Here is a 27,839-nt window from a genome sequence, read left to right as displayed (position 1 = left end):
TTTTAACACACTACATTTTTATTCCCATTTTTAATAAAACATATTCTACCAAACTGCTGGACTCTGCTTTCCTATTATTTATGATGGAGGGTGAGTGGAGGGAAGGGTGGTGGTGGGAGGGGGTGAGGGGGCGGAGTCTACTCTTTATTGATGCTGTAGAAATTAAATGATGTCACATAAGTCTTAAAATGACAAAAAGTGTACATGTTAGCATTTTTTCTCCCCCTCTGCTATCTCCCATGTGGTCGACACACTGACATACATTCTCCTCAGCCTTTTTATATCTGACCTGACATCACACACTCTGTGAGATGCGCATGGGAGAGAATGAGTGGATGTGTTCTACAATACTAAATCTAACACTGGGTACACACAGATCTTAATGTTGGAAAGAGTTCAGCATTTGTGAAAAGTACACTCCCTAAAGAGATAATACTTATGTGTGTTGTTTTAAGGACATTGGTCTTTTTCAGAATGCTGTAAACATGTTGAGAATGCTGTTTTGAAAAGAGATGAGACTTCTCACTTTTAAGTAAAAAAGCCTAACATGGAATTGCAAATAATATTGATTATGTTGATTTAAACACAAAATACTTAAAATAAGTCTTTCACAAATACAGTTTACTTTATAGTTTATTTAATTTTTTACAGTTTATGATCTATTACTATGGGTCACTCACAGATGGACATCAGGGGAAAGGTGGGTCTGCCTGTTGCACTTTAAACGCTTTATCCCGCCTCCAGCGCCGTCAAGTACTCCCAGCTCAACGCTCATTGGTTCTCCTGAAGGTCAGTTGAGCGACAGCAGACGCACCGCCAGCTGATTGATCAAGAGCTCGGTGACTAAGCTTCCAGTAGGCGGGATGTTACAGGATACTACGCGCTGACTTGTTTAGATGTTGCGTCAGTCTGACTCTCAGGCCTCTCATTGGTTATTTCTGTGCACCGTAGGGTATCTGTTGGCAAATACCGTTAATCACGTTCATTCCAGCCGCGTCAAGCTGCGCAGAATTAGCGCCGATAACACCGGAGGTAAAACAAATTTAATTTACAATAAAAGCCTAACGCCCGCACTTTTAGAAGAAACTTAGCTATCCGTTACCCTGTGGTTGTGAATACTTTTGGTTGATTATCAAAAATCATGTGTAATGATAACTTTTATGATATATACATTGAGAGTACATGACGCCGTGAGGCATTTCTGCAGGGGAGAAGTCTTTACTGTGAAAGCTGGGACCGGAAGTTGCATTATATTATTACCTAGCTTAATATTATTGAATTGCCTGAATATCAGTGACCCACAGGCACTCCTGCAGCCAGGATGAGGGGTTATAGCACCAGACTGTCAGGATAAACTAGTCTTTAACCATATTTAAAGAAACATCTGCCTTAAGTAAGCCTTATTTTTTAAATACGTTTTTACCGCTCGGGGATTCAGATATTGTTTGAATGGGAATGTCGTCCCGATGATTTCTCACTTATGAGCGGCTTTCACAGTATAACCAGATAGCCTGTAGATAGACCAATTTTTTTCAAACTGTTTTTTTTTTTTTGCTGCTTTCTTTTTGTTGCTGTGTGTATTCTACACCCAACACGCATGGTGCTGTGATATATCCTGTGTGACTAACACTGCAGCGCTGGTGGACAGACGACCTCTCCGGGCAGCAACCTGTTCATCTCCGAAGGATTAACGGTAAACACACCGTTAGCTGTGAGGCTAGCTCACTGTTAGCTCCGTGATGATGGTTCACCTGTCGTTTGACGCATGACTGTTGATATATAAACGCGTAATCTGCTAATTATGCTGTCATATCAAACTGCTGCCAAACCTCATCAGTCGTGAGCAACGTGTAATTGAGTATTTGGCGTTACGTGGTTTGTACAACTCAGAATTCAGGCGAGACGTAAGAACGCCGAGAAAGTATTAATGCTAAAGCTAACGTTACATATACAGACGTGTCATAATTCATTCGCATCCCGTGTAGCGTTCAGGGGCCTCTGGACAATATTGTATTCTGCGGATGCTGAATTTTGTCAGCAGTGATTGAGTGAGATGTTAGTGCCCGCCTCACAATAGGCCTGCCTCATATGATGTGAGTCAGGACATTTAGGAGTCATTATGGGTCGAGTCTTGTGCTGAATTCCATCAGGAAACACTTGAATTTAAAGTTGTTCAATTATTGCAGGTTCTCACACACACACATAGTGATGGAACGAGATCATGGGAAATACAGGGAAATGACCATTACATTTGTATTTAAATGAGTGCAAGCTAACATATTTGGTGTATTACACATAAGCCGAATTGACAAGTAGGCCTTACCTGTTTGTAAAATACATCATGTCTTATTCTTCCCTATAGTGTTCATTTGTCTGTAGGAAAGAGCGTTTAAATTGTCACATTTTTGAATGGAGTGTAGTGCAAGGCAATTTAAGGCCAAAGTTATCTTTCAGTGAAGCACAGCCTAAATGATACACAACTAAATATAGTCTAATGTGATGGGGGGGGGGGGGGGGGGGGGGTTTGAGTTTGTGTTTGAGCTACTAGAGTCTCCTGAGTTTCCAGTTGGTGTGTGGTTGCTTGGCTGTAGAGTACATCTGATTCCCCAGCCAACTATTGCTGTTTATTACAGGTGCCAATACTGAGAAGCATTCTACCATACAAGTGTGGAAAATACTGGAAAGTCATCTTTACTGTAATTAATTGAAAATCAGATGTGTTCCAGTCAGTTTGCTTCATCTCAGATATGATGACAATGTTTGATATCTTTTGTTATTAGTTTCTTATTTGTATGTTGTTATAAATTCCTATATTCTCAGTGTTTTCATGTCACAAATATTTGCTGGTAAAACTTTCAATCTAAAATATCATTATCAGCCTTATGAAAACGTCATTACCTTCCTATAGTATGACTGGAATTTAACATTTATTCTTTTAATTCCACACCTTCCTGTGTGAGTTAATAAGATTTGAAGACTGAATGTGATATTTTTCCATTGACAAAGCTTACTGTTGATACAGATATTGTCTTCTTTCTCCCCCCCTCCACAGTGATGGATAATGCTCATACTAAGACGGTGGAGGAGGTTCTGGGCTTCTTCAGTGTGAATGAGTCTACAGGTCTGAGCTGTGAGCAGCTGAAGAAGAACAGGGAGAGATGGGGACCCAATGGTACAAATGAAAATATTATGGATTTTTAAACAAACAATAAACAGTTATTACATCTCTTCAAAGCAAATAGATTATTCACTGTAGATACTCAACAGTGAGAGTGATGATAGTAGTCATTTTAATTTGTTTAATAAAATGACTACTATTCTTCCTACTACTAATAATGATAATGGGTATAATTATAATAACAAACACATTCATATAAAATGTGATTTTAGAATTCATATAGGGTGACGTGATGATGAAGAAATTGTATGCAGATTCACATTTACTGTACAGTGCTGTCAATCTGCATCACATCATTGTATTGTGAGTCAAAAAGTGTATCCGTGGTGATGATGATGTAACTATTTATTTTTTCCCCACCCTCTCTCCTTTCTTTCTACCTTTTAACTCTTTATTTACTCGCAGAATTGCCAGCTGAAGAAGGTGAGTTATCTATCTCTATATTACATCCTGTTGTTTTTCCTTCTTACATCACTACCTCATCTAAAAATCTGTCACTCTCATTTTGTTACCTTGCAGGGAAGTCACTTTGGGAGCTGGTCTTGGAGCAGTTTGAGGATCTGTTGGTTCGAATCTTGCTGCTGGCTGCGTGCATCTCCTTTGTAAGGAAACACTCTCACATACAGTGGCGTGACTTTAACACCATTTATATTCTGATTTTAATAATCAGTTTTATGTATATAGTACCAAATTACAACAAAGTAATCTCAAGGCACTTTACACATAGAGCAGGTCTAGACTGTACTCTTTAATTTAATTTAGACGGACCTAACATCCCCACATGAGTAAGAACTTGGCAACAGCAGCAAGGAAAAAGTCCCTTGTAACGGGAAGAAACCGCAAGTAGAACCAGGCTCTTATCAACAATGATAATAGTAAAAGAAGTATGACTCATGATGATGATGATGATAACAATAATAATAATAATAATAATAGATAATAATAACTAACATAGCAGAATGCATGAGTCTCTATAGTACAGGGTCTGGGTCTCTACAGTACAGGGTCTTTGTCCCTACAGGACAGGGTTTGGGTCTCTACAGGACAGTGTCTTTGTCTCCACAGGACAGAGTCTAGGTCTCTATAGGACAGGGTCTAGGTCTCTATAGGACAGAGTCTAGGTCTATAGGACAGGGTCTAGGTCTCTATAGGACAGAGTCTATGTCTGTAGGACAGAGTCTATGTCTGTAGGACAGAGTCTGTGTCTGTAGGACAGAGTCGACTCTAGGTCTATAGGACAGGGTCTAGGTCTATAGGACAGGGTCTAGGTCTATAGGACATGGTCTAGGTCTATAGGACAGAGTCTAGGTCTACAGGACAGACAAAGCTAAACTATTACATATATAGGCAGCACTGTTCCATGAGTTGCAGCATGTTTGTGTAATGCTGTGTGACTTATGTGAGAGTAACAATAACATCTACAATTAATCCTCACCTTTTTCTCTCCCTGTCTTGTCATTTGTCCCTCATTAGACGCTGGCTTGGTTCGAAGAAGGGGAGGGGACGATTACAGCCTTTGTTGAACCCTTCGTCATCCTCCTCATTCTCATCGCCAATGCTATTGTAGGAGTATGGCAGGTAAACAGTGTGTGTGTGTGTGTGTATATGTGTATGTAGGTTTTGTGGACTGACATTCATATTGCACAGATCACATCATGTTGACGACCTCTGGAACATTCAGTAATATTGTAGAAGCTCTAAAATGTTATAAATGGAGTAAAATGGGTTGCTGCAATTTTCTAATGTCCTAAAAAGTTGAATTAACCAAGCCTACCAGACATGTGCAATGAAAAGATACACCATTTTAGAAGGAGGTTTAGAAGGGTTAAAAGTCTGAAAAAGCAGTGAATTCATTTGCCTTAAAAAAGGTCTTAAAAGGTATTGAGGTATTTCTGGCTGTACGGAGGAACATCAGTTGCGTTGAGTTTTGTGTGTTTGCTGGCTTGTCGGGAGACGTTCCCCATCTATAAACGACTAAAAGTGAGAGCGGTGCGACAGTGGATTGTGCTGCAGGAAGCTGTTTAATCCTGTTTTGTGGAGTTTCAGTCAGCAGCCATCAGTCCTGCAGCAAACACTGTCACTGCTGCAGTTATAGCAGATAGGAAGCTCATTCACTCACTGGGGGCAAGAGTCAGTTTAGCAGAAAAAAAAGAAATTAAATGAATTATTATGTAATCCATGAATCTATTTTTTGCCAGGTCATCTGAAACAATTCATTATATAATGAGGAAAGCACTGACAAAAATTATACAAATGTCAATAAATTTGTGTACTTGTGGTATTAAAAAGGCCGTCAAAAGGTTAATTTAATGCGATGAACACTGCAGAAACCCTGGACTGAGACTTGGCTAATTCCCCAAGCTGGCTACTGTCTGAGATCAGCTTCTGTCTGGTCCACTATGAGCAAAAATAGACTGTATCAAAGATTTTCACAACCAAATCTCTTTGTGACTATTACTACAACCCATGTTCAATGTCCAGTGTCACGCTCTGTTGGATCTTATTAAAGACACTGCATTTATTTACCATGCTGCAATAACTGTTTAAAGGTACACCATGTAAGATTTGTCCAGAATTATAGTTTAAAAACATTCAAAAAAGGACTAAAATTGTCAACAGAATATGAAAAAATAACAGTTTTAATGTTATGTCAAAGACGTCTGTGTGTTGTGTTGCCATGGTATCTACTAGCATGCTTAACAGCTACCACACAAGGCCTTGTCTTGTAATACCAACTTGTACCTCTAGAGGTGATAGTGAGTCACTGTAGCGTTCAGTCGCACTCATTCCAACATGAGAGGAAGAAGAAGTAGGGCTGCCCTGGGCCCCCAATGGGAGGTCAGCTTTGAAGCCAATTTTTGCCAAATGATAGGGCCGCTTCCACTGCAGGAACTTCAGGGTAATTTTATGGGGCTGTGACCGTTGGCACGTCTCCATAGCAGGAACCACCCTTGAAGGACAATCTGAAAAAAATCCTGTGCAGGGCTCTAGAGTGCGACCAATTTGGTCGCACATGCGACCTATTTTTTCAGAAGTGCGACTAAAAAAAATCGGAGGTCGCACCGGTGCGACCAGCCTTTCGAGAAAAAAAACATGCAACTCTGAAAGTCTGCTTGGGTTCTGTCTACGCCCCATATCGTGGTTTAAACAAATCAGAATTGGGAAGGGCGGAACCACAGTAAAGATTATGATACAATTTCATGAAAGATTAATTGAATACCAAACAACAACAAATACACTGTAAGATTGATTTTCGTTCTTTATTGAACGCCCTGCGCACAAATACAAACACACACAAGTGTGCACACATGCCAAACATGGTCAAAACTGTAATATTTGCTATCTGAGAGCTTACATTTTAGTGAACTGATCTTTGATCACTTGTTTAAATTGAAGTAATATATTGTAGGTAACAATGATATTTCAACAAAACGTATTTTAAATTAGTAAGAAGCGCAGAGCATATAATGATATTTATAGCTGATGACTCTCAGATCGAGAGGTGAATTAATCTTCTGATCACAATTTAACTTTAGCGTCACTAAGCTATGAAGCACATCCGTGTAGGTTATTATTGATTGAGCATAACCATAATGTTGATTCGGAGTGACACCCAACTGTGTTAGGACATAGCGTCAGGTTTGATCTGAAGATAATATGGAAAAACGGCACCATCAAGCTTCAGCTCTCTCCCGTTGCCATGGAGATTCAAAACAAAGCAGACAGAGACACACACAATATTGATCTCCCTCACAGACACATGCACACAACACAGACACACAGATACAGACACACAGAATTAGTTGAGTTTACCGTCGCGGCAGACGGTATTTTTTGCCGATCTCACTCCTCCAATTTGCGGAAAAGTTGCGGTAAAGTTGCGGTGATTGGACAAAATTGCAAGGCCCGCACATAATCGTGTGGATTGGTTGAATTTGCGTTAATTGTTGCGATCGCGACATCGCGAATTCCTGGAGGGACTGATATTCGTTTAGGAAAGAGTGGCTGGGCCAGTTTCCCTGGCTACGTTATGACAAGAGAGAAAACGTGATGCACTGCATCTATTGCAAAGAGTGTGGAAAGGCGATGGCTGGAAACAGTTCGTTAGCCACTGGCTGTCAAACATTTCGTATTGAAACGTTAAAAAAGCACAATGTTTCAATAAAACACACGGCATGCCGTGACAAATGCACTGCACAAGTGTCCCCCCTCCCCGCTGCCTTTCAACGGCAGGCAGCATTGAACAGGACCTCAGAGGAGGTTAGGAGGTACAAGAGTTGGCCATCAGAAGAGCATGTGGAGTAATAGAGGATAGTCCATAAGACATTAAGCAATTAGATTTTTTAGTTTGTCCACTTTTGCACTTTTAATTTTTATTTGATTTTTGGATTTCTTTTTTTATTATTTATTTAATTTATCAAATATTTTAAGTTTTACATTGAGCATGAAGCACTTTAAGTTTTATATAAGTTACTCTTGTTACTATTCAGTTCAGTTAAGTTATGTTTCAAAATAAAGAACTATGTTGGAACATATTGTTAGCCAATTATTTACCAATGAACATAGACAGGAAGCTATTTAAAATAACAACAACAACGACGACAACAAAAAAATGTAAAACCTTGTAAACTGCGATGGAATGTGTTCGGAAATTTGAGTGCACCTAACTTTTGTTCTGGTGCACCAGTGCAACCAGTGCAAAAAGTTAGTCTAGAGCCCTGCTGTGTGGGGCTTGAGTTTGAATAGGTGCTGATTGGGTGTACTCAAAGCAGGATGTGACGTCAACAGAAAGCACCTAAATAAGCGATTACGCAACAATTGAAACTGTTGCAGAATGATTAGGTCACCTCCAGAGTCCAGTGGGTCCTATAAAGGTGATCGGAGACACAACGGCTGAGAGGACTAAGCGAGAGGACGTTCCTTTAACGTTCCCACCTCCTAAATTTTACCTGGAACTTCCTTAATGGAAACAGGACTTAAGTAATTACATCACGTGAAAATACTTTTTCCCGTCGACTTACATTGTGAAAGAAACGTCTGTAGATCAGCAGGATACATTTTTGTTATATTAAGAATATTTTACTATCATAATTTGTATTCAGTCTACCCCAGGAATGTCCAAACTATTTCATAAAGGTTCATGTGGCTGCAGGTTTTCATTTCAAACCAAGCAGGAGCACACCATGCTTAACTCATTTAATCAACTGATCTCAGTCTTTATACAGTTAATTGGTTGAATCGTGTACTCTTGAATGAGCCAAGCTGATGGTGTTTGTAAGTTTTTCTGTCAGGCTGTTAATTTGTTACTTTGGTGAGAAAGCAATCATTTAAATTCCCAATATGTGGTCAGTTCATCCAAATAAAGTGAGCATATCTGATGGACTATCTGTGGCAGCTCTTTGTCTGTGTAGCATTTTGATAGCACAGATTCACTTTAAACTGAAAGCTTTACATTCTTTCAGTGAGAGATAATGCTATGAAAGTGGTGGTGGGGTGATTTTGTTGGGAGTGGTGGGTGTTGTTTCTCTCCTACAGGTGGCTAAATCTTACATAGTACAGCTTAAGCATGATGACATTTCATAATTAATATTATTATTATTTTTAACAGTTATTACATTTCGCTGCATCACATCTGACTTTTGTGAGGCTTAGCTGCCAATTCAGTGCAGCCACTGATCTGATATATAATCAATAGAATCATGTCTGAAAAGCAGCGAGACATCACTTCAATACCACAGCTCTTTTCAGAGACTCTGGCCCCACATGGGACAACATTGTGGTTTGTGTTGTGTTTGTTTCTTTTTTCATCTGGTGTTTCCTGTTGACCTAGATTGAGTTTTAACAAAGGCCCAGTCAGGACAGCTGCAGGTTTTGAAAACCTGTTGGCTGTGCTTCTGTTTCTTGAGAGATTCAATTATTTTCATGGATGGTGAAAATCAAACTCAAGGTTTCAGACTGTGCTCTTCAATTTTAAGCTCACTAACTCATTACCATTCTCCTCCTGCAATTTACTGCTGAAAATATCCATACCATATCTGGTACAGATGTTAGGCCTACTAGGAAGACCTCCAATAATACCATGGTATCTTCCACATCAGCAATTGAGAGAAACAGTTTGGTTCTGTTAAAATTGTCTCTTATGTTTCTTATTACTCGGAACTTCCTATGCTGCTGTGTATTTCAGGAGCGTAATGCAGAGAATGCCATCGAGGCTCTGAAGGAATACGAGCCAGAGATGGGTAAGGTCTACCGACAGGACAAGAAGAGTGTCCAGAGAGTCAGAGCCAGAGACATCGTTCCTGGAGACATTGTGGAAGTGGCAGGTACGTAGAAAACTAACAGTAGAAGAGGCACCATCATTCTCATCATACATGTAGTGAACGTTACATCTCTGCTTAGTCTGAGTGAGCCTGAAACACTCAAATCCATTTTGAATGTTGGACGACTAGTTTTGCCCTCAGAATTTGACCCATTTGGTGTGATAACATTTGGAAAGTCTAAAAGTCTAGAATGACATGGCTAAACCCTCAGCCCGCAGAAGTCTATGGGCCCCTGTGCCCATAGAGCATGAGCGGTATGCATGAACAGATTGCCCAATGCTATATCCAGATATTCTTGATACATTTGTGCAAGCAAGGCTGGATTAGCACCCCCAGGGGCCCCTGGGCACTGAAGCTCATGTACCCCAAACACTCTGCTGTCGGGTGCAAACCTTGTTATTGAGTATTTAGTTTTGGACATACTAGTGCAAATTTACGGCATTGACTATAATGACCAACTTCAGGAGAACGAGTCAAACCTTGTGTCATATTTCTGTGGAGCCCAACAATTTAAAAATATATCCCAATCATTGAAGGCCCCTTTCTGCTCAAGGGCCCCTGGGCACTTGCCTAGATTGCCCATATGGTAGATACGCATGCAAGCAAGCCAGCCACAAAAAAACAGCAAAGAAGAAGCTGTATACTATTTTTGTTTCCATGGCAGCTTCCTGTTATTTTGTTTACTGCAGTCAAATTGCCATGATCAAGATTACACTGCGCTACTGCCACCATGGTTTTGTCGCTGATATGACAGCGTTTCTAAGCACAACAACTCCAAACCAGCATTTACAAATTAACACACGACGAGAAAAAGTCAGTTTTATTCTGGACGGAGAAACTGTTGGTCTTAATAAAACCAAAACAACAAGATAAAGAACTCAATAGAATTGAGTGATAATGCGATCTGTAGCAATACAAAATATCTATCATTGCACATTTAATTTATTGTCTGTTACAATAAGTTCAGTAGATAACTTTTCCCCAATCCAGAGCAGAAAAATCTCCCCTCAAAATCCAAGTAATTGTAATTGTACTTGAATGCAATTATCACTAAAGGCTGAGTCTACAGTACCAACGTGAGTCTGGAATGACCTTTTGATTTAAACACTGTGCATTTCCACTTTAAACATGGCGGCTGTAATAACATTGCGGCATCTTTGTTTAGTCATTCCTGGCAAACATCTTAATCTACATGCCTGCCTCTCTCTGCCCTTTCCTTTATCGTCATGGTAACCTAGCCAGAGGCACCACAAGGCTTTCATGGAAAGTATTTGATTTGATTGTATCTCAAAGTCAGAATCTTGGAGGGTTTCGTAGTACAGATTCATGAAAGCAGCAAGAATAGTGTGGTCTAAAGTATGTTTATACTTTGTATGATATGATTTCATCTTTTCAGGTGTTTTAGAGCGTTGTGTGAGCACTTTGAGTTTTGTCGCCACGTTATAGAGAGGAGGGATCTATCTAATCTGGTCGACAGCAGTGTTTTCCACATCTCTCAGTGCCTCTAAGCCTTATTCAAGGTCTTTCAAGGTCTGTTTGAGTACTGTTAGTTGTAGTAACAGCCCCCCCCCCCCCCACACACAATCTTATCTTGACCCAATAAGAAAACTGTTGAATCCTCCAGATACCTACTGCTATTTCAAGCTGCCCAGAGAGAGGAAACAGGGTTAGGAGTGTGTGTGTGTGTGTGTGTGTGTGTGTGTGTGTGTGTGTGTGTGTGTGTGTGTGTGTGTGTGTGTGTGTGTGTGTGTGTGTGTGTGTGTGTGTGTGTGTGTGTGTGTGTGTGTGTGTGTGTGTGTGTGTATATTAGTGATCCAGTGCCCCTCTGTCTGTAGTAAAAGTATTTGTCTCCCAGAGCATGGGAACTCAGTGACACTTATCAGAGTTGGAACCACAGGACTGAGCTGGAGGCTGTTATTGTTATATTCTGTGTTTGACGTTTTTTGGATGAACATAACACAGTGAGCAATATGAATTTTTTTACTGCAGCCATCAATACATTCTTAGACAGAGGGTGCCAATAGCATCACGATAAAAAAGAAAAAAACCTTTAAATATATAACCTTTTGTTTGTAATGTGTGCCATCTAACAGAGACCTGTTACAGTAGCCTGTTTACAGAACTCTGAATTGCTGCCAATGTCTCTGATTTATATTCAATCCAATGAGAACTTACACCAGCTTTTCACTGACTTACTCAAGCAACAAGCTGTCATTACTGTAAGGCAGTTTTTAACCATCTTCAACCTTATCTGTGATTACTCTGACTGCAGTGCTCCAAAATGCTTCAACACATTAAATGTAATAGTTTGGTGTCTTCACTATCCACACAGCATGGCCCAATAGTTCACTCCAGTTTGGTTTGTTGTTTTTTGACATAGTCAACAACAATCTAGTTTACTGACAGACCAGATGTAGCGGCGTCACCCATTGGTTTGCATTTTGAAGACCGCTGTTTTGAAGTTTGACCATCATCATTTTTGATGTTTGGAGCCAGAAGTGACCATATTTGGCCGAGAGGGTGGAGCCAATTCTATTGCAAGCTGCTAGCTTTGTTAGCACTGTGCATTTACAGTAACTGGTTAAAAATGCAAAACTTTCCGGGAAAACTACAATTACAATTAACTTTTATGAACTGAAAACACATCAACGTTGTTGTTGTGGTAGCAACTTGTCAATCACAAGGTAGCCATGCCCTAAACATCCTCTGTTTTATTATGTGTTTTACTTTAAATGGAACCTTAATTTACAGAATGAACATCATGTTGTATTGAAGATGACTTGAAACTAGCAACTGAGACACTAAACACATTAAGAAAGTGGTTACTGAGGTAAAAATTGAAGTGAGAGGTAGGCTCATTTTCATATAGACTTCTATACAATCGAATGTTATTTTGCAACTAGTGGAGTGGCCCCCTGCTGGCCATTAGAAATAATGCAGGTTTAAGGCACTTCTGCATTGGCTTCACTTTTCATATGCTTGTGACAGACCAACAGGGTTAGGGTTAGTTTTAGGGTTGAAGATGCTTCTTTTTGGATTGTGATAAAAAAGAAAAATCTATTATTATTACATCAGAATGGTATTTCAAATTTTAAAAGTGACAGTCCCTAAATCACATATGTCTGGCAGGGTGCTCGTAGTGGGCCGGCTGGCTGAAAGACAGCCAAGTCTATCAGAGCTTTGGAGGTGGGATTAAGAGTAGGAAGGTTATCCTTCTGTGCCAGAGCCAGAAAAAGACATGGACCATACAGCTGATATGTGAACTTACATATATTTTTGATTGATGTAAAAAAAAAACTACAGTTTAGTACTAGTTTGGTTGTGTTGTTGTTGCTCTGAACATTAGCTCTGGTGATTATGGAAATGTATAAACTACTCAATAAAAATCTGTTAAGTCCCACAAAATGACTGAGCAAACTCTATCCACGGATGAAGGCCATGAGTTGTGGTTGAATACTTATTTAGGATTAGTTAGGATTATCAACCTAGTTAGGATGATCAAACAATGTATTTTACTACAGTACAGTTGCCATGGTGTTGATTTTTTTCTTTACCACACATCAGCGAAGGCATTCAAACTGTTGCAGTAAACGTCTTAAATACATAATTTAACTCTCAGATTTTATAGAATAATTGGCTCCTAAATACCGTATTGGCCCAAATATAAGGGGACCCTGATTATAACATGACCCACTCTTTTTTAACAGCTGTTTTTAGAGGAACACTTTGAATGCAACTTCTATCACAGTATAAGTTCCATACTCACACACTCTCCTACCAGGCTCTTAGAAGCAGTCGAAAATGATTTTCTCTGGTGTTATCATTTATAAACTGCCTGTTTGATGTCATCATGTGTGATAGTGATATTTGGCAGCTTGACATATTCTGTTTCTTCAGTAGAGACACCAGAAGACACTTTACACTCACCTTCAGAAACTCCTGCTGGTTAGACTGGACTAACCAAACACTTCTATAGCTGATTGACTCTAATACATTCACTATAAACAGACAAACTATAGTTGTCTAGACCACAAATATAAGACGACCCCTCTTTTTATAGCTACATATTTCCAGAAAAGAAACTCTTATATTTGAATACAGTAAACTTTTCAATGGCATTAGTCTGTTAGTCAGTGATGTTGTTAAGTGGTTGACTTTGCAGCAGGAATATTGGCCGGCATTCAGCAAGTATGTCATCCTTGATGTCAAGCCTGAGACAATAACTAACTAACTTACTCAGCAGTGGAGTGGTGATCAGTTTGACTCTATGGTGGTGACATGTTTGAGTTACCACGGTAATGCAGTATCTGATTTGATTTATATACATAGAATTTGAGACATTAATTTGACCCAATTTTGTTGTTTTGTCTTTAAATGAAATAGAAAAGGTATGAATATGTTTACTCCAGTGAAATGGTTCCAACAATGTCAAGGTTTTTTTTGTAGTGTGTTAATATATCTCAAAAATAATTTACAACTGTTATAACAGACCAGTGTAATGATCCCAAAGGGAAGAAACCAATAGTCCATGCAGCCTCTCGATCCTCTGAACTACTCTCTCTGACTTTCTCTGACTCACTCACATATAAACACTTGTAAACAGTTTATGAATGGCTGTGCTTTTTCTAAAGGAAGAATGCTAACCTTTCACCTGTAGCAATCTGTCCTTATTTCCATAAAGAAGACATGTTTTATCCTGTAATAAACAGACTTCCTGTCTCTGGTCTCTTGTGAAACAGTTTGATAAAAACCTACTATTGTAAGTAAAGAGGTCACACTGTTGTCTGCCAGGCAACTGCAGCATGTGGAGAGGAAAGATGACTTTGACAGGAGGTAGAGAAGTGGAAGTGGAGTGCTTTGCTTGTTTAAGCCACAGTGTCTTTTGTGACATCACTGAAGCATTTAACATGAAAAAAAGAGGTGAAGTTGAGCGTTCATCTTTTTACTCTCATAATAAACACACCCTTCATACCCTTCGTATGCTAGTAGAAACGTGCAAAATAACTCAAACATATAAAATGATGCAGTTCATATCACAAATGGAGTTCTAAAAGAGAATGTGGAGGATGCTGTATGTTTGTCCATGTCTGTGTTTGACAAACTACCATCCTCACCGGGTCAATTTAAGAATGGTAGTGATTGTAAATGGAGTGTGAATGTTTGCCTATCTCTCAGGGAGAGTGGTTTCCAGTGGCGACAGATGTGTCTTATCATCATCTTCCACTTTTTAACCTTGCTTGCTTTTTTAATGGCATGGCAGTGGTATACCTATTGTCACTTATTTTTAAGTGGGGAAAAAATGAAAGCAAAGGTAATGTGCAGAATGGAGTGCAGACACCATATTTGTGTTCATCTAAACTAAAATCAGTAATGAAAGGTGAAATAAATAATTGTTATTTTTTTCTCTCTTCCCAACCGACCCCCTCAGTTGGCGATAAGGTTCCAGCTGACATCAGGCTGACTTCTATCCGTTCCACCACTCTGAGAGTGGACCAGTCCATTCTGACGGGGGAGTCCGTCTCTGTGCTCAAACACACAGACCCTGTACCAGATCCCCGAGCCGTCAACCAGGACAAGAAGAACATGCTCTTCTCTGTGAGTCTCCAAAACCAAACCTGATTGTGTTTCTATTCATTTTATCTTTTTTGGTTGCTTTTATTTATATATATATATATATATATATATATATATATGTATATGTATGTATGTATATATGTGTATATATAAAAGGTTATTTAGACTCAATCCGAGTGATTTAACTTTAGCGAGGTACAACAATGGTTTCAAATGTGTGTTGGGTTGATGGACGATGTCATCGATCGCTGAACCCTCTACTATCATAACATCATTACCAGTCCCCAAGGTTGAGCCCCTACCCCGTCCAGAACACGTTATTCTGTGAAGACCTGCCCCTGTACTCTGCCACTGATTGGCTCTTACCCTGATATTCTTAATCAAACCCTAACTATTTGACTCCTCATGACTAAACTGAACAAATCTGAGCAACAGAGGCAACAAGTACTAGCCAGTCAGAGGCAGAGTAGGGTGGATCTTCACAGAATGTGGGTGGGAAAAATATAAGGCGCTGAAAGCCACCTCCATTACTCATACCATTACTTCCAGCACTTCTGTGTTTATATGTAACGTCATATGTGGTAGCAATCCCAACTAACCTTTTGGTTAAGGGAAAAGATGGCGACCAAAACACAGTGGTGGTGAAGCAGTTTTCCAGATGAGCCAGCCCACAAAAAGTCTTTTGATGTTGGTAATATGAGCATCTCACTCACTTAGGAATGCCTAAATAAAGTGAAATAGAAAGAACCAATGCATGCTGTTGTTCATTTTGATTCAGAGTTTAAGGCACACTCAAGCAGAAAAGCATTGGAGAAAGTCAAGGGAACCCTGTCACCACTTGATCCAAAAAGATCTAGCAGGTGTTAGTGGATGGTCAACTGTAAGTTCCTGAAGATATTCCAAATGGACAGGAGCCACATGGACCTGAAACTGTGGTTGTGGAAGCTTTCAAAATGAAGGGAAGGAAACAGGTTGGATGGTGGGAGATATATCGAGAGCTCTTTGGCAGTTGTTCCATGACTCACCAGCAAGGTGAGATGACGACGAAAACCATAACATTTCCTCTGAAGTTCTTTGTTCGTCGATTGGTGAAAGACTAATGACTAATGGGTAACAGAAGTGTGGCCAGCAGTGCAGGAGTACATCAGCAGCCACAAGAAGCCTTTTTTGGAGGCATTCCAGACAGATGCATCAGTGGTGCCTTTTTTAGTAGCTCCAGCCCACCCTTCGAGGCTCGCTGTCATGCGTGATCAAAAAGCAACAACGAGGGAAGATTAGGACACTTGTCCAGCTGCTGATAATGGACCTACAAGACAAAGTCATCAAACAGCTAGACATGGGATCTACACTCATATGGAGTGTCTGAAAAGCTGCAGGAAAATCCAGGAATGTGTCTCCTTCCTTGCTGTGACCTCCATAAAAATCCTGGATAGAAGTCCTCTTAGGTACCCAGCAGTGCAACACGCAAGTTCCTTTGACCCTGTGACCATGGTAACAGATGCTGAAAATGCAATAGCAATATTTGAGAAGTTTCTCCTCAATGTGGGATGGTACACTGCATGTGACAAAGCTCTTGCTCAGTTTAAAGCTTTCTGAATACATGTTAATGTAAAATCAGAAAGCAGAAGTCCAAGATTTTGTTTACAGCTGCAGATTTGATCAGTTTCTTGGAAATTTCACGGTCAAGCTGCAATAGAAAGAAGCTACTCTGTCAACAAGGATATGCTTGTAGAAAACCTGGACGAGAGAACTTCAGGATGCAATGATGCCCTGCCAAAAAAACTCACGCAACATTGCAAAGGACCATGGATATGGTATGTGCAGTACCTGGAGCATAAAAAGAAGAAAAAAGACCAAACTGCTGATGAGAAGAGATAATGTAAAGCATTGAGGCAATGCAGAAAGAGGCAAGGAAAAACACACAACTCACTCACATTACTGTCAAAATCAAATGTCTATTGCAAAAGTGTTACAAGACCTGCAGGAGAGTGTGAAGAGACTACACACTGAACTCAACAAGGAACAATTTCATTTTTAATGTGACATTTGCTTTGTTTTATATTGACCATGTAGCCAGATGAATGTTTAGATGGTATTAAATTCTATTTAGGTCAATTTATGTTACACTGTGTCCTCAGCGTGCAAACATCTGACTATCACATTGCGCAACATCAGACTGAATCCATTAAATATGCACTTCTGTTACATCATGTAAACAAACCACATACCTATCAGCTGTGTGATTACTTTGTACTTCTGTTTGTACTTTTTAAACAGAAAACACATTTATATTGTTATATTTAGATGTTTCTTTACTGGAAATGACATTATAATATAACTCTGGTGATCTCCCTCCAGCCAGCTGCCACCTTTATTTACGTTTTTGTTGTGAAATGAGGAGATAACGACTCATTTTAACCAATGAATCAGCTGTTTGTTATACATGACGGACTAGTTTCACCACTTTATCTTAATAAGTGGTGAAAGTATTAATAAGAGCGCAACCAGAGGTTTAAAAGTTTAGCTCACACCACATCTCACAGCACTGCGTCACACTCTAGGCTTAAGAGTTAGGCTGATACACTGATCTTCCAGCTGTTTTTGTTGTTGTTTTTTAAGGCAGGTGTCAAATTCTTTGGCCGGCTCTATATTTTCATTTCTTAGCTTAGAGAGAAAGTAAGAGAGAAAAGAGAAAGCTGAGGTGAGACTTGCCTTAAATCATAACTGTAACTTGGTTATACTAATAAAGTGAAGTGTTGTACATCTGCAGGTGTGTTTGCATTATTCTATCATCAATTTGTCATTTCTGGGGATGTAAGAGATTATTTCATACATAGTTGTATCCATAGACTGCACGTCTTTTTAAATCACAAATTCCACAGAGAGGAACATATTTGTGTATGGCGTGATCCCTGTCTGTCTTACCACCTACATGATCAATGAAAATGTGTGTGTGCGTGTGTGTGTGTGTGATTATCTCTATCAGTCCTCAAAGGCTGCTGAGTCACCAGGTGGTCTGTGGTCAAAGAACGACAGCCACTGATGTTTTATTTAGCACCATCCCTCTGACAGGCTGCAGACCTGCAGGTTGTCTTTGATGGCCTGGTCAACAGAGTGCTGCTCAACCTGAGTGTGACTTCACACACACACACACACGATCAGAAACACCATAGTAAAGGAGATGTATGTGGGTGTGTCCACAAATACAAACAGATAGATTCCATGTTACTATAGCAACTGATGATTCTGTCATGACAAAGATGAGTTTGACAGTTTAACAATAAAGTTGTGCCTATCATGCCGGTTGTCCAGGGTACCAACATTGCGGCAGGGAGAGCCATCGGGGTCGTTGTGGCGACAGGGGTGCAGACAGAGATTGGAAAGATACGAGATGAGATGGCCTCTACTGACCCTGAACGCACCCCTCTACAACAGAAACTAGACCAGTTTGGAGAGCAGCTGTCTAAGGCAAGGACCTGTCTCTCTCTCTGTGTGTGTGTGTGTGTGTGTGTGTGTGTGTGTGTGTGTGTGTGTGTGTGTGTGTGTGTGTGTGTGTGTGTGTGTGTGTGTGTGTGTGTGTGTGTGTGTGTGTGTGTGTGTGTGTGTGTGTGTGTGTGTGTGTGTGTGTTGTAGAGCTGAAATGTATTTGGGGGTGACTTTCGATAATTTTTGTTATTGTTTTTGACTTTTTTTTGGACATTGTGTTGTTCCCTTGCAGGTGATCAGTGTGATCTGCGTGGCGGTGTGGGCCATCAATGTGGGTCATTTTAATGACCCTGTGCATGGAGGCAGCTGGCTGAGAGGAGCTGTTTACTATTTCAAGATCGCTGTGGCACTGGCTGTAGCTGCCATACCAGAAGGTCAAACATCTGTGCTGATATGCCATTACTTTTCTTTTTTTCACACATCTGGATCTCATATTTCTCCAATTAAAGGATATTTTTTTTTTAGTTGATAATATGGTTGACAGTGTGAATATGTGTAAATGTGTGATTAAGACTACATATACAAACCTAACATGCTTTGTCTCCAGGCCTCCCAGCAGTCATCACTACCTGCCTGGCGCTGGGTACCAGGAGGATGGCCAGGAAGAACGCCATCGTCCGCAGCCTGCCGTCAGTGGAGACGCTGGGCTGCACCTCTGTCATCTGCTCCGACAAGACGGGGACACTGACCACCAACCAGATGTCAGTTTGCAGGGTAAGATCATCACACTCATAGATACGGGCTCATATCCACCTTCTATCAACACTGGTGTGTGGGCCTGTCAGCTTATTTATTACAGTAATACATGATTCTAATACACTCACAGTCATTAACATTTTACTGCTCCATATAAATCACTAATAGCACGTAAATGTACAAGTGATATGAATACTGTAAATTCTGGCTGAGCCTCTATTTGCCTCAACGACGGAGGCTTTTATTTTGAAACAGACTTATATTAGAGACAGGCAAAGCAAAAGGCAAGGCAGCTTTATTTATATAGAGCATTTCATACACAGGGGCAACTCAGTGTGCTCTACATAAAAACAAAATATCAGAGGATGATTAAACAGTAAAAATTGGAAACATTAAAACATACAGTTGAACAAAAAAGAAAACCCAATTATAATAAAAAGAAAACAAAGTAGAGAAAAAATAGAAAGACAGAGAGAGAAAACAAAAAGCTAGACTTAAATAGAGCATAAAATATGAGAGTGCAGCAGAAAATATTGATTTTCTTTAAAAACTTTCAGCAGTTTAAAGGGAATTATACCCTGCTGTTCCTTGAAGGCTTTTAATGTGACAGCCAATAAAAAATGGCAATGGATTTAATTAGAATGAGTTAGCTAATTGAAAAAAAGGAAGTGAGTAGCAGAGTGTACAGTCTGATACACTTCTGTTGTTGCAGTGTACTTTATACTGACATTAACATCTTAATCATTATACTACATGTACTGTATAGATATCCAGCTTGAATACTGGCTTTTATTTGAGTCTTTGATCATAAGCAGTGAATAAAGCATCAGTACCTCACAGCTGGTACAAATTCAACCACTGGCCAATCAAGATGCTCTCAAAAGCCAACAGCTGATGAGGTGGAGCAGCATGTAGAAATGTGGAACTCACCTCAAATGTGATCCTCTAACCGTAACTGAACTAATCAACTACTGCGATGTGTGTGTGTGTGTGTGTGTGTGTGTGTGTGTGTGTGTGTGTGTGTGTGTGTGTGTGTGTGTGTGTGTGTGTGTGTGTGTGTGTGTGTGTGTGTGTGTGTGTGTGTGTGTGTGTGTGTGTGTGTGTGTGTGTGTGTGTGCACCTGCATGTGTTTTTTAGCTGTTTGTTGTAGACAGTGTGTCAGGAGAGTGTTGCAGCCTGAGCGAGTTCACAGTGACTGGATCTACTTACGCCCCTGAAGGGGAAGTGTGAGTGTCTTTAACATTCAACTCTTAACTCCTAACCCTCTGACAGCTAATAGATTATGCATGGAAATGAATTATTACACATATAACCTTCCAATTCACCTGTCTTCCCTTTTTGCATTCCCTCCACCGTCTTGATTTGTCCTCCATGTCTCTGTTTCCAGCTACAAGGACGGCTCAGTGGTGCAGTGCAGTCAGTATGAAGGCTTGGTGGAGATGGCCTCCATCTGTGCACTGTGCAATGACTCATCACTGGACTACAACGAGGTATGAAATGCAAACACGACGGCAGCAGTGACTCAGGCCACAGGAGATGACCGTATATGGATTTGGAACTATTTACAACTGGAATCTGATTCTGCATATTTTAACGTCTGTTCCTTGTGTGTGTGTGTGTGTGTGTGTGTGTGTGTGTGTGTGTGTGTTCCAGGCAAAGGGTGTGTTTGAGAAGGTCGGGGAAGCAACAGAGACCGCCCTCTGCTGCCTGGTGGAGAAAATGAACGTGTTTGATACTGACCTGAGAGGACTCTGCTCATCTGAGAGAGCTACAGCATGCTGCTCTGTAAGTGTGTGTGTGTGTGTGTGTGTGTGTGAGGGAGACGCTGCTGTAAAGTTTAAGAAGTGACCCTCTGTCCTCTGTATTCAATTATAGAGAACTTTGCTGAATCATTTCCATACTTTTTCTGTTGAGTGTTGATCCATAAAGACTTTTTTACAAAGTGATTACATCAAACATTCTGTTAGTGGTCTTTTCTGTGTTCTTGCTGTGTATATATGTCTGTCCTGCCATTAAAGCTAACGGATATATGGGGACACGAGGTTTGGCAAGATGAGGAATTTAACAATATGTTAAAACTAGTTTTAAAAGCAGCATCAGGTTTGTTAAAATGTACATTTAGTATTTTTGTTGGTTTTATATCATTTGAAATGACATTTGCACCATTTTTTTACCAAAAGTAAGACTGAATGCTCCTGAAAATGTCAAATGGTGTAACCACAAAACAATGATAAATATTCCATATTTTATCACCTACAGTGTATTTAAGTGGACTTATACTAATAATGACTTATACAGTATATAAAAGTTATAATGTAAGATCATGCCAAACTAGTTGATATGGTGTTTTATTGCACACGTTTTTTCTTTTGTCCCACGTGCAATCAATACAGTTAACCTGTACAACACCTAAAAACAACATTTCTTATATTTATTCGGATAGAGATTGTTCTTATCAAGTTTGGTTGTGTTGTATGTCACTGTTTATTTATCTATTTATGGTTGTTGTGTTAGTTGTTTCTTGTTACTCTCACTGCAAACCAAATTGCAGTGACAGAAAAAAAAATCCCCTCGAGGGACAATAAAGCTCTGAACTGAACTTATTGAGAATAAGTTGAATTGTTTGGTACAAAGTTTTTATGGTTACACCACTTAGACATTTTTGCCATAATCCTCTAATATATTCTCTCAAAATGTATTAAAAGCAGAAATTTGATGCTGGGTCCACAAAAAAAGAATGTGTTCAAGTTATTCATATGTTTATTTTCACATTTTAACCCTTTAAATCTGACTAAACCACATGGACACATAAACACCACTATACGTAGATTAACTGTATACTATATTTGTCTTTTTATTGGTTGTCTTCAGGTCATTAAGCAGTTGATGAGGAAGGAGCTGACGCTGGAGTTCTCCAGAGACAGGAAGTCCATGTCTGTCTTCTGTTCATCCAATAAACTCACCAGATCTGCATCTGGAGCCAAGATGTTTGTCAAGGTCAGTTACAGGCCAGTTGTCTTGATGCACTTGTTTATCCTGAGGCTTTGACAAAAGATGATGACTTCTTCCTCCTTCTAATGTGTATTATCTGTACCCATCTGTCCTCAGGGAGCTCCAGAGAGCGTGCTGGAGCGCTGTAATTACATCCGGGTCAGCGGTTCTGCCCGTGTGCCTTTGAGCTCGGCAGCTAGAGAGCAGCTCCTGTCCACAGTGCGGGAGTGGGGCTCGGGCCGAGACACGCTGCGATGCCTCGCCATGGCGACCAGGGACACACCACCTGACATCCACTCTCTCAACCTGGAGGACTCAGCTGCGTTCGCTGATTATGAGGTGATGATAACATTGATGGAATGTTTTTTCCAGTATTATTAAAAACATCACACAGTCCAGACAGTGGCAGTGATAGCTCATATAACAATGGATCAGTGTTTCAAACCTGCTTAAGATAATCAGGCTGCTCGTGGTGCAGAATTTAAAAAAAGAATGTGACATGAGTCTCTCTCCTGCCTCTCCACAGTCCGATCTGACCTTTGTGGGCTGTGTGGGCATGTTGGACCCCCCCAGGAAAGAGGTGCTTAGTGCGGTCCGAATGTGTCGGCAGGCTGGAATACGAGTCATCATGATCACAGGTAAGCTTACACGCACGCACGCACGCACACACACACACGTACACACATATATCAAAATGCCCATGTGTGCACAAACACATTTTCCTGTAATACCTATGTAGAATAGAAAGCTTTATTGTCATTATATTAAACATATAATGAGATTACATGTGCCATTCCATTTGTACTTTTAAGACAGGTGAAGTTTACAACCTAATGTTTAACTAATGATAACACAACAACAAAAGAGGCTTGTATATGATTTACATCCTGTGTAGTGATGTCAAGTGATGTAGTGATCAGTATCCAGCTTAGCTCCTCCTCCTTCATGTGTTGCATCTGTCATGTTGCTTCTCACTATATCCCATCAGAAAGATCAGGTTTTATTTGACTGAGTATGCTGCTGAATGTACAGACAGTGGTCATCTCTCAGTTTAAACTCTGTGACGCCCTTCTGGCAGCACTGTCAGCATGCACTCTGCTAATGCTCCAAAATGCAGCAGCACATCTGATCTACAAGCAGAAAAAAGAGCTCATATCACTCCACTTTCAGGACTTTCCTTGTTCAAGTTCAAGTCACTAATATTTGTCTACAGAGTGTCCCATTGTCCGTGGGGACAATAAAAATGGCACCCAGGACATAAAATATGGCATCTGGGACAGTAAAGTAAATCATACACATATACACACTAATGGCACAGCCTTCAAGAGCAATATGGGGTTAAGTATCTTGCCCAAGGCCACTTCAACATGCGGACTGGAGGAGCCGGGAATCAAACCAATTAGTGATTAGTGGAAGACCTGCGGGACACTGAGGAAAAAAGTGACTCCCTCATTTAGGTTTATGCACCTTGTTTCTGTTCTTTCTTTATGCTCTTCCTCTATCTCTAGATCCTCCTCAGACTCTCTCTCTCATTTAGAAAGATATTGTTTCAGTAGCTGTTATTTCATCCAAACACTCTTCATCCATCTCTCCAGGTGATAACAAGGGTACAGCTCTGTCCATCTGCCGGCGAGTGGGTATCATCACAGAGCAGGAAGAGGAGCAGGAGGAGTCAGGGGTAAACGGGGGCCTGACGGGGCGGGAGTTTGACGAGTTGCCCCCTCACCTGCAACGCCAGGCCTGCCGAACGGTGCGCTGCTTCGCCCGAGTAGAACCGGCACACAAGAGCCGCATAGTGGAGTACCTGCAGAGCCTGAGTGACATCACAGCCATGGTGAGTGTGCCGCCTCACAGACATGCTGGTATACTATATCACTGCACTCTCTCCTGTGATATGACTTTATTTTTATGCATGTCTTTAATCATATTTATGGCTGCAGACAGGTGACGGGGTGAATGACGCTCCAGCATTGAAGAAAGCAGAGATCGGCATCGCTATGGGCAGCGGCACAGCGGTGGCCAAGTCAGCCTCTGAGATGATCCTCGCTGATGACAACTTCTCCACCATTGTGGCCGCTGTGGAGGAGGGCAGAGCCATTTACAACAACATGAAACAGTTCATCAGATACCTGATATCATCCAACATAGGAGAGGTGGTCTGGTGAGTAAAAAAAGAGGGGTGTTACAGGAAGATGCAGAAAATTAAGCTAAAATGTTGGAGAAATGTCATCAATCCATCAACAATCAATTCTAAGATAATATCTAATTTAGGCCTCTCACTGTTTCCTCTCTTTCTTTGTGTCCTTATTTCCTTCTCAGTATTTTTCTGACAGCTGCCCTGGGAATGCCAGAAGCGCTGATCCCAGTTCAACTGCTCTGGGTCAACCTGGTCACTGATGGTTTCCCAGCAACTGCGCTGGGCTTCAACCCTCCTGACCTGGACATCATGTCCCGCCCTCCCCGCTCCGCAAAAGAGCCTCTGATCTCCAGCTGGTTGTTCTGTCGCTACCTTATCGTGGGATGTGAGTACACATAAAGCTCCACTTTATTTACTCACCATCAGAGCGTCTTAGAAGATGTTCTGCTCCTTGCACAGACAGTGGATTGTAACTGAATCTGTATTCTGCAGGTTATGTGGGAGCAGCCACTGTTGGAGCGGCTGCCTGGTGGTTCATGGCAGCTCACGATGGACCAAAACTCTCCTTCTATCAACTGGTAAGCACACATCTCCCCATCACAGATTATAAATGCTTATTTAGATTAGGTTAATGCATTACAAACTGTATTATAGGCCAGACCTACTGAAGCAATCCTTTAGTTTTGAGGGGATTGGGAAGGTGAAGAATAGTTGTAGAATAGATTCAAATGGAATTCATTCAAATAAAAAGATAAAAGTGTTAAAATGGACAAAGTATTAAGGGCTGCTAAAATATATATGTAATGTGAAATTATCACTGATGGTTTTAGTGTCTTGTCAGCTCATTGTTTTGGTTTTACCTAACAGTTTGGTTGCATTCTATCGCTCTCAGGCAGCTGTTTTCAGTGATCGAGTTTTTGTATACTGTACACTATCTGCTCAGCACCAAACAGCAGAGCAGACAAAGTTAACAACCAGCTGCAGAACATAGTGAAACATTTAGCAGCTAAAGAGGAAGATATTTTTCTCAGCGAGTTGAATGAACATTGGACTCACATCCACCAGGAGGCCAGAAACAAAGACTCCAAATAAAAGCTCCATGTCTGTTGGATGTGTTATCACATTCACTATAACAACTTTATAAAGTGATGATATGGCAGTGTTGTGATAGTTACAATGCCCCCAAGAGGCCAAGAAAAAATCTAACAATGTCTGATAATATTGGCCATGGCGATGTAGGTCAAACTCTGGTAAAGGGATTTGCACCTGTAAGATAGTAACCCAACATTAAGATCAGTGTTACAATTCTTTGTATTGGTTGGTAAGTGAGACAGGTAAGTAGCAAGGTGGCAGGAATATAACATATGCTCTTGTTTCCTCACAGTCTCACTACCTGCAGTGCAGTGAAGGCCACGTGGAGTTTGCTGGAGTGCAGTGTTCAGTCTTTGAGTCTCCTTATCCCATGACCATGGCCCTGTCTGTCCTGGTTACCATAGAGATGTGCAACGCCTTGAACAGGTACAAAAACAAACTCACCCACATATTAAGCTACTGACATAACAAGACCGTATTAACTGTATAAATCCCTTTTCCTGTGCTGAACAGTCTGTCAGAGAACCAGTCCCTGGCGAAGATGCCTCCCTGGTCCAACCCCTGGCTGGTGGGAGCCATCTGTCTCTCCATGGCTCTACACTTCCTCATTCTATATGTAGACCCGCTGCCAGTAAGGATGCATGCATGTTCTGAATGTATCTGAAAGGTTCCACTGATGACCAGTTCTGATTTATCATTTTCAAGCCAGAAATTTCCAAGTATTCTACATTTAGACCTTTTTTTTGCTCAGGGTAGAAATAGTGGACACTCCATGTATCCAAGAGTTAATACCAATCATTCCTCTACTTGTTTCTTCAGATGATATTCCAGATACGCCCTCTGTCGTGGCCTCAGTGGGTGGTGGTGTTGAAGATGTCACTTCCTGTCATACTGATGGATGAGGCCCTCAAGTTCCTGGCACGAAACTACATTGAGCCAGGAAGCCAGATGCAGGTCAGAACTCTTGATCTCGATCCGTCCACTCACTGCCTCTGTTCATATACATCAAGGTTATTTGTACGTCATTGCGGTCAATGTCTAATCATTTAATGTCTAATGTCTAACCATCCTTTATTCAAATCCATTTCTTAAAAAAGACATTGGAAGAGGAAGAGGAGCTGCAGAGGACGAGCGGCGCCTTGACGACAAGGCTCTGTCAGTCATTGAGGGGCGTGTCCTGGTCGTTTGTTCTGATCTCTGCACCGCTAGTGATCTGGATCTTCAGTCTGGATTCTGACATCACCAACATCTTCTGGTAGTGACGGGAGGAAGAGAGGATGGGTGGACTGTGGGGGGAGACAGTGAAAGACGGGAGACTGAAAGAAGGAAGTTGGAGAGAAAGGATGAGTAGTGGGAATAAAAATGCAGAAGAGCGGGGATGGAATGTGTTAGGGTGAGCGGAGGTAAAGAAACAAGCAAAGTGAGGAAAGCAAAACTTTGCTGAGATATGAAAATGTAAAGGATAAAGAGGAAAATATTTAGCCTATAGACAATCAGAGAAATAAGAAACAAAGTGAAAAGCAGTTTAAGACCATCGCTTCCTCAATACTAAAAGGTGCTCTGTGTAGCTGATTGTCTCTTTACATTTAACATAAATATACTTAAACTGTACTTGTACCTGCTCACACTTTTTGTTTCTAGAGCTGCTGGTCTGTTTGTCAGTCCAACACTTTGACCAGAGGAAATTATGTATATCGCTGACAAAATACAAAAAAAATGAATGACCATAGCATGCTAACCTGCTAAATTTTGCATTTTAAAATACTAAAGGCTAGCTGATAAACATTAGCAGGTGAGCATGCTAATATTAACATGTGCATGCTTTTTGAACACGATAAGCAGAATAAAAGCAAGTTAAAGTTCAAATGAAGTTCAACAATTAGTCTTCTCCCCAAATGTGACCCAGTGACACACAATGTAAAGTACAGTCTAGATGCTGGAAGGGGATTTTTGGTTTATCACAGGTTGCATTTATGTTAGACTGACGTTCACTTCTTTTTAGTGACCAGGAGTGTGTTGAATCAGCTGTTCATCTACAGTCCTTCCTAAGTACTTAAGTAACTACTAAAACCAGTTGCATACTAAGTCTGAGTGAGTGTAAGTACTAAAACCAGTTGCATACTAAGTCTGAGTGAGTGTAAGTACTAAAACCAGTTGCATACTAAGTCTAAATGAGTGTAAGTACTAAAACCAGTTGCATACTAAGTCTAAGTGAGTGTAAGTACTAAAACCAGTTGCATACTAAGTCTAAGTGAGTGTAAGTACTAAAACCAGTTGCATACTAAGTCTAAGTGAGTGTAAGTACTAAAACCAGTTGCTTACTATCTAAGTCTAAGTAACTAGTTGCACTATTAAAAGCTAAGAA

The 27,839-nt window shown here is 40.6% G+C and overlaps 1 protein-coding gene across 1 annotated transcript; it reads left to right on the top strand.

Annotated features, from left to right (window-relative positions):
* The first annotated feature begins 1,307 nt into the window (after nt 1-1,307).
* Nucleotides 1,308-27,637, top strand: si:dkey-28b4.8 (sarcoplasmic/endoplasmic reticulum calcium ATPase 2). The gene is made up of 24 exons (XM_053334190.1): nt 1,308-1,693; nt 3,053-3,172; nt 3,584-3,601; nt 3,698-3,780; nt 4,652-4,756; nt 9,363-9,501; nt 14,927-15,093; nt 18,385-18,540; nt 18,791-18,932; nt 19,106-19,272; nt 20,392-20,480; nt 20,642-20,744; nt 20,908-21,039; nt 22,126-22,251; nt 22,363-22,584; nt 22,772-22,883; nt 23,841-24,079; nt 24,186-24,406; nt 24,565-24,767; nt 24,875-24,960; nt 25,767-25,900; nt 25,988-26,105; nt 26,294-26,428; nt 26,572-27,637. Exons 2-24 carry the CDS (start codon nt 3,055-3,057, stop codon nt 26,731-26,733), a joined length of 3,177 nt encoding a protein of 1,058 aa, XP_053190165.1. The 5' UTR covers nt 1,308-1,693; nt 3,053-3,054; the 3' UTR covers nt 26,734-27,637.
* Nucleotides 27,638-27,839: the final 202 nt, after the last annotated feature.

This window comes from Scomber japonicus, chromosome 2 (genome assembly GCF_027409825.1).
Source record: "Scomber japonicus isolate fScoJap1 chromosome 2, fScoJap1.pri, whole genome shotgun sequence".
Taxonomy (NCBI): Eukaryota; Metazoa; Chordata; class Actinopteri; order Scombriformes; family Scombridae; genus Scomber; species Scomber japonicus.
Note: the sequence above shows the minus strand (reverse complement) of the source record. Positions and strands in the feature narration are given on the sequence as shown.

Coding starts and splice junctions, on each gene's coding strand:
- si:dkey-28b4.8 (XM_053334190.1), top strand. CDS start 3,055: ATGGATAATGCTCATACTAAGACGGTGGAGGAGGTTCTGGGCTTCTTC. Junction 18,541..18,790: donor TTGGAGAGCAGCTGTCTAAG/GCAAGGACCTGT, acceptor GTTCCCTTGCAG/GTGATCAGTGTGATCTGCGT. Junction 24,961..25,766: donor AACTCTCCTTCTATCAACTG/GTAAGCACACAT, acceptor GTTTCCTCACAG/TCTCACTACCTGCAGTGCAG.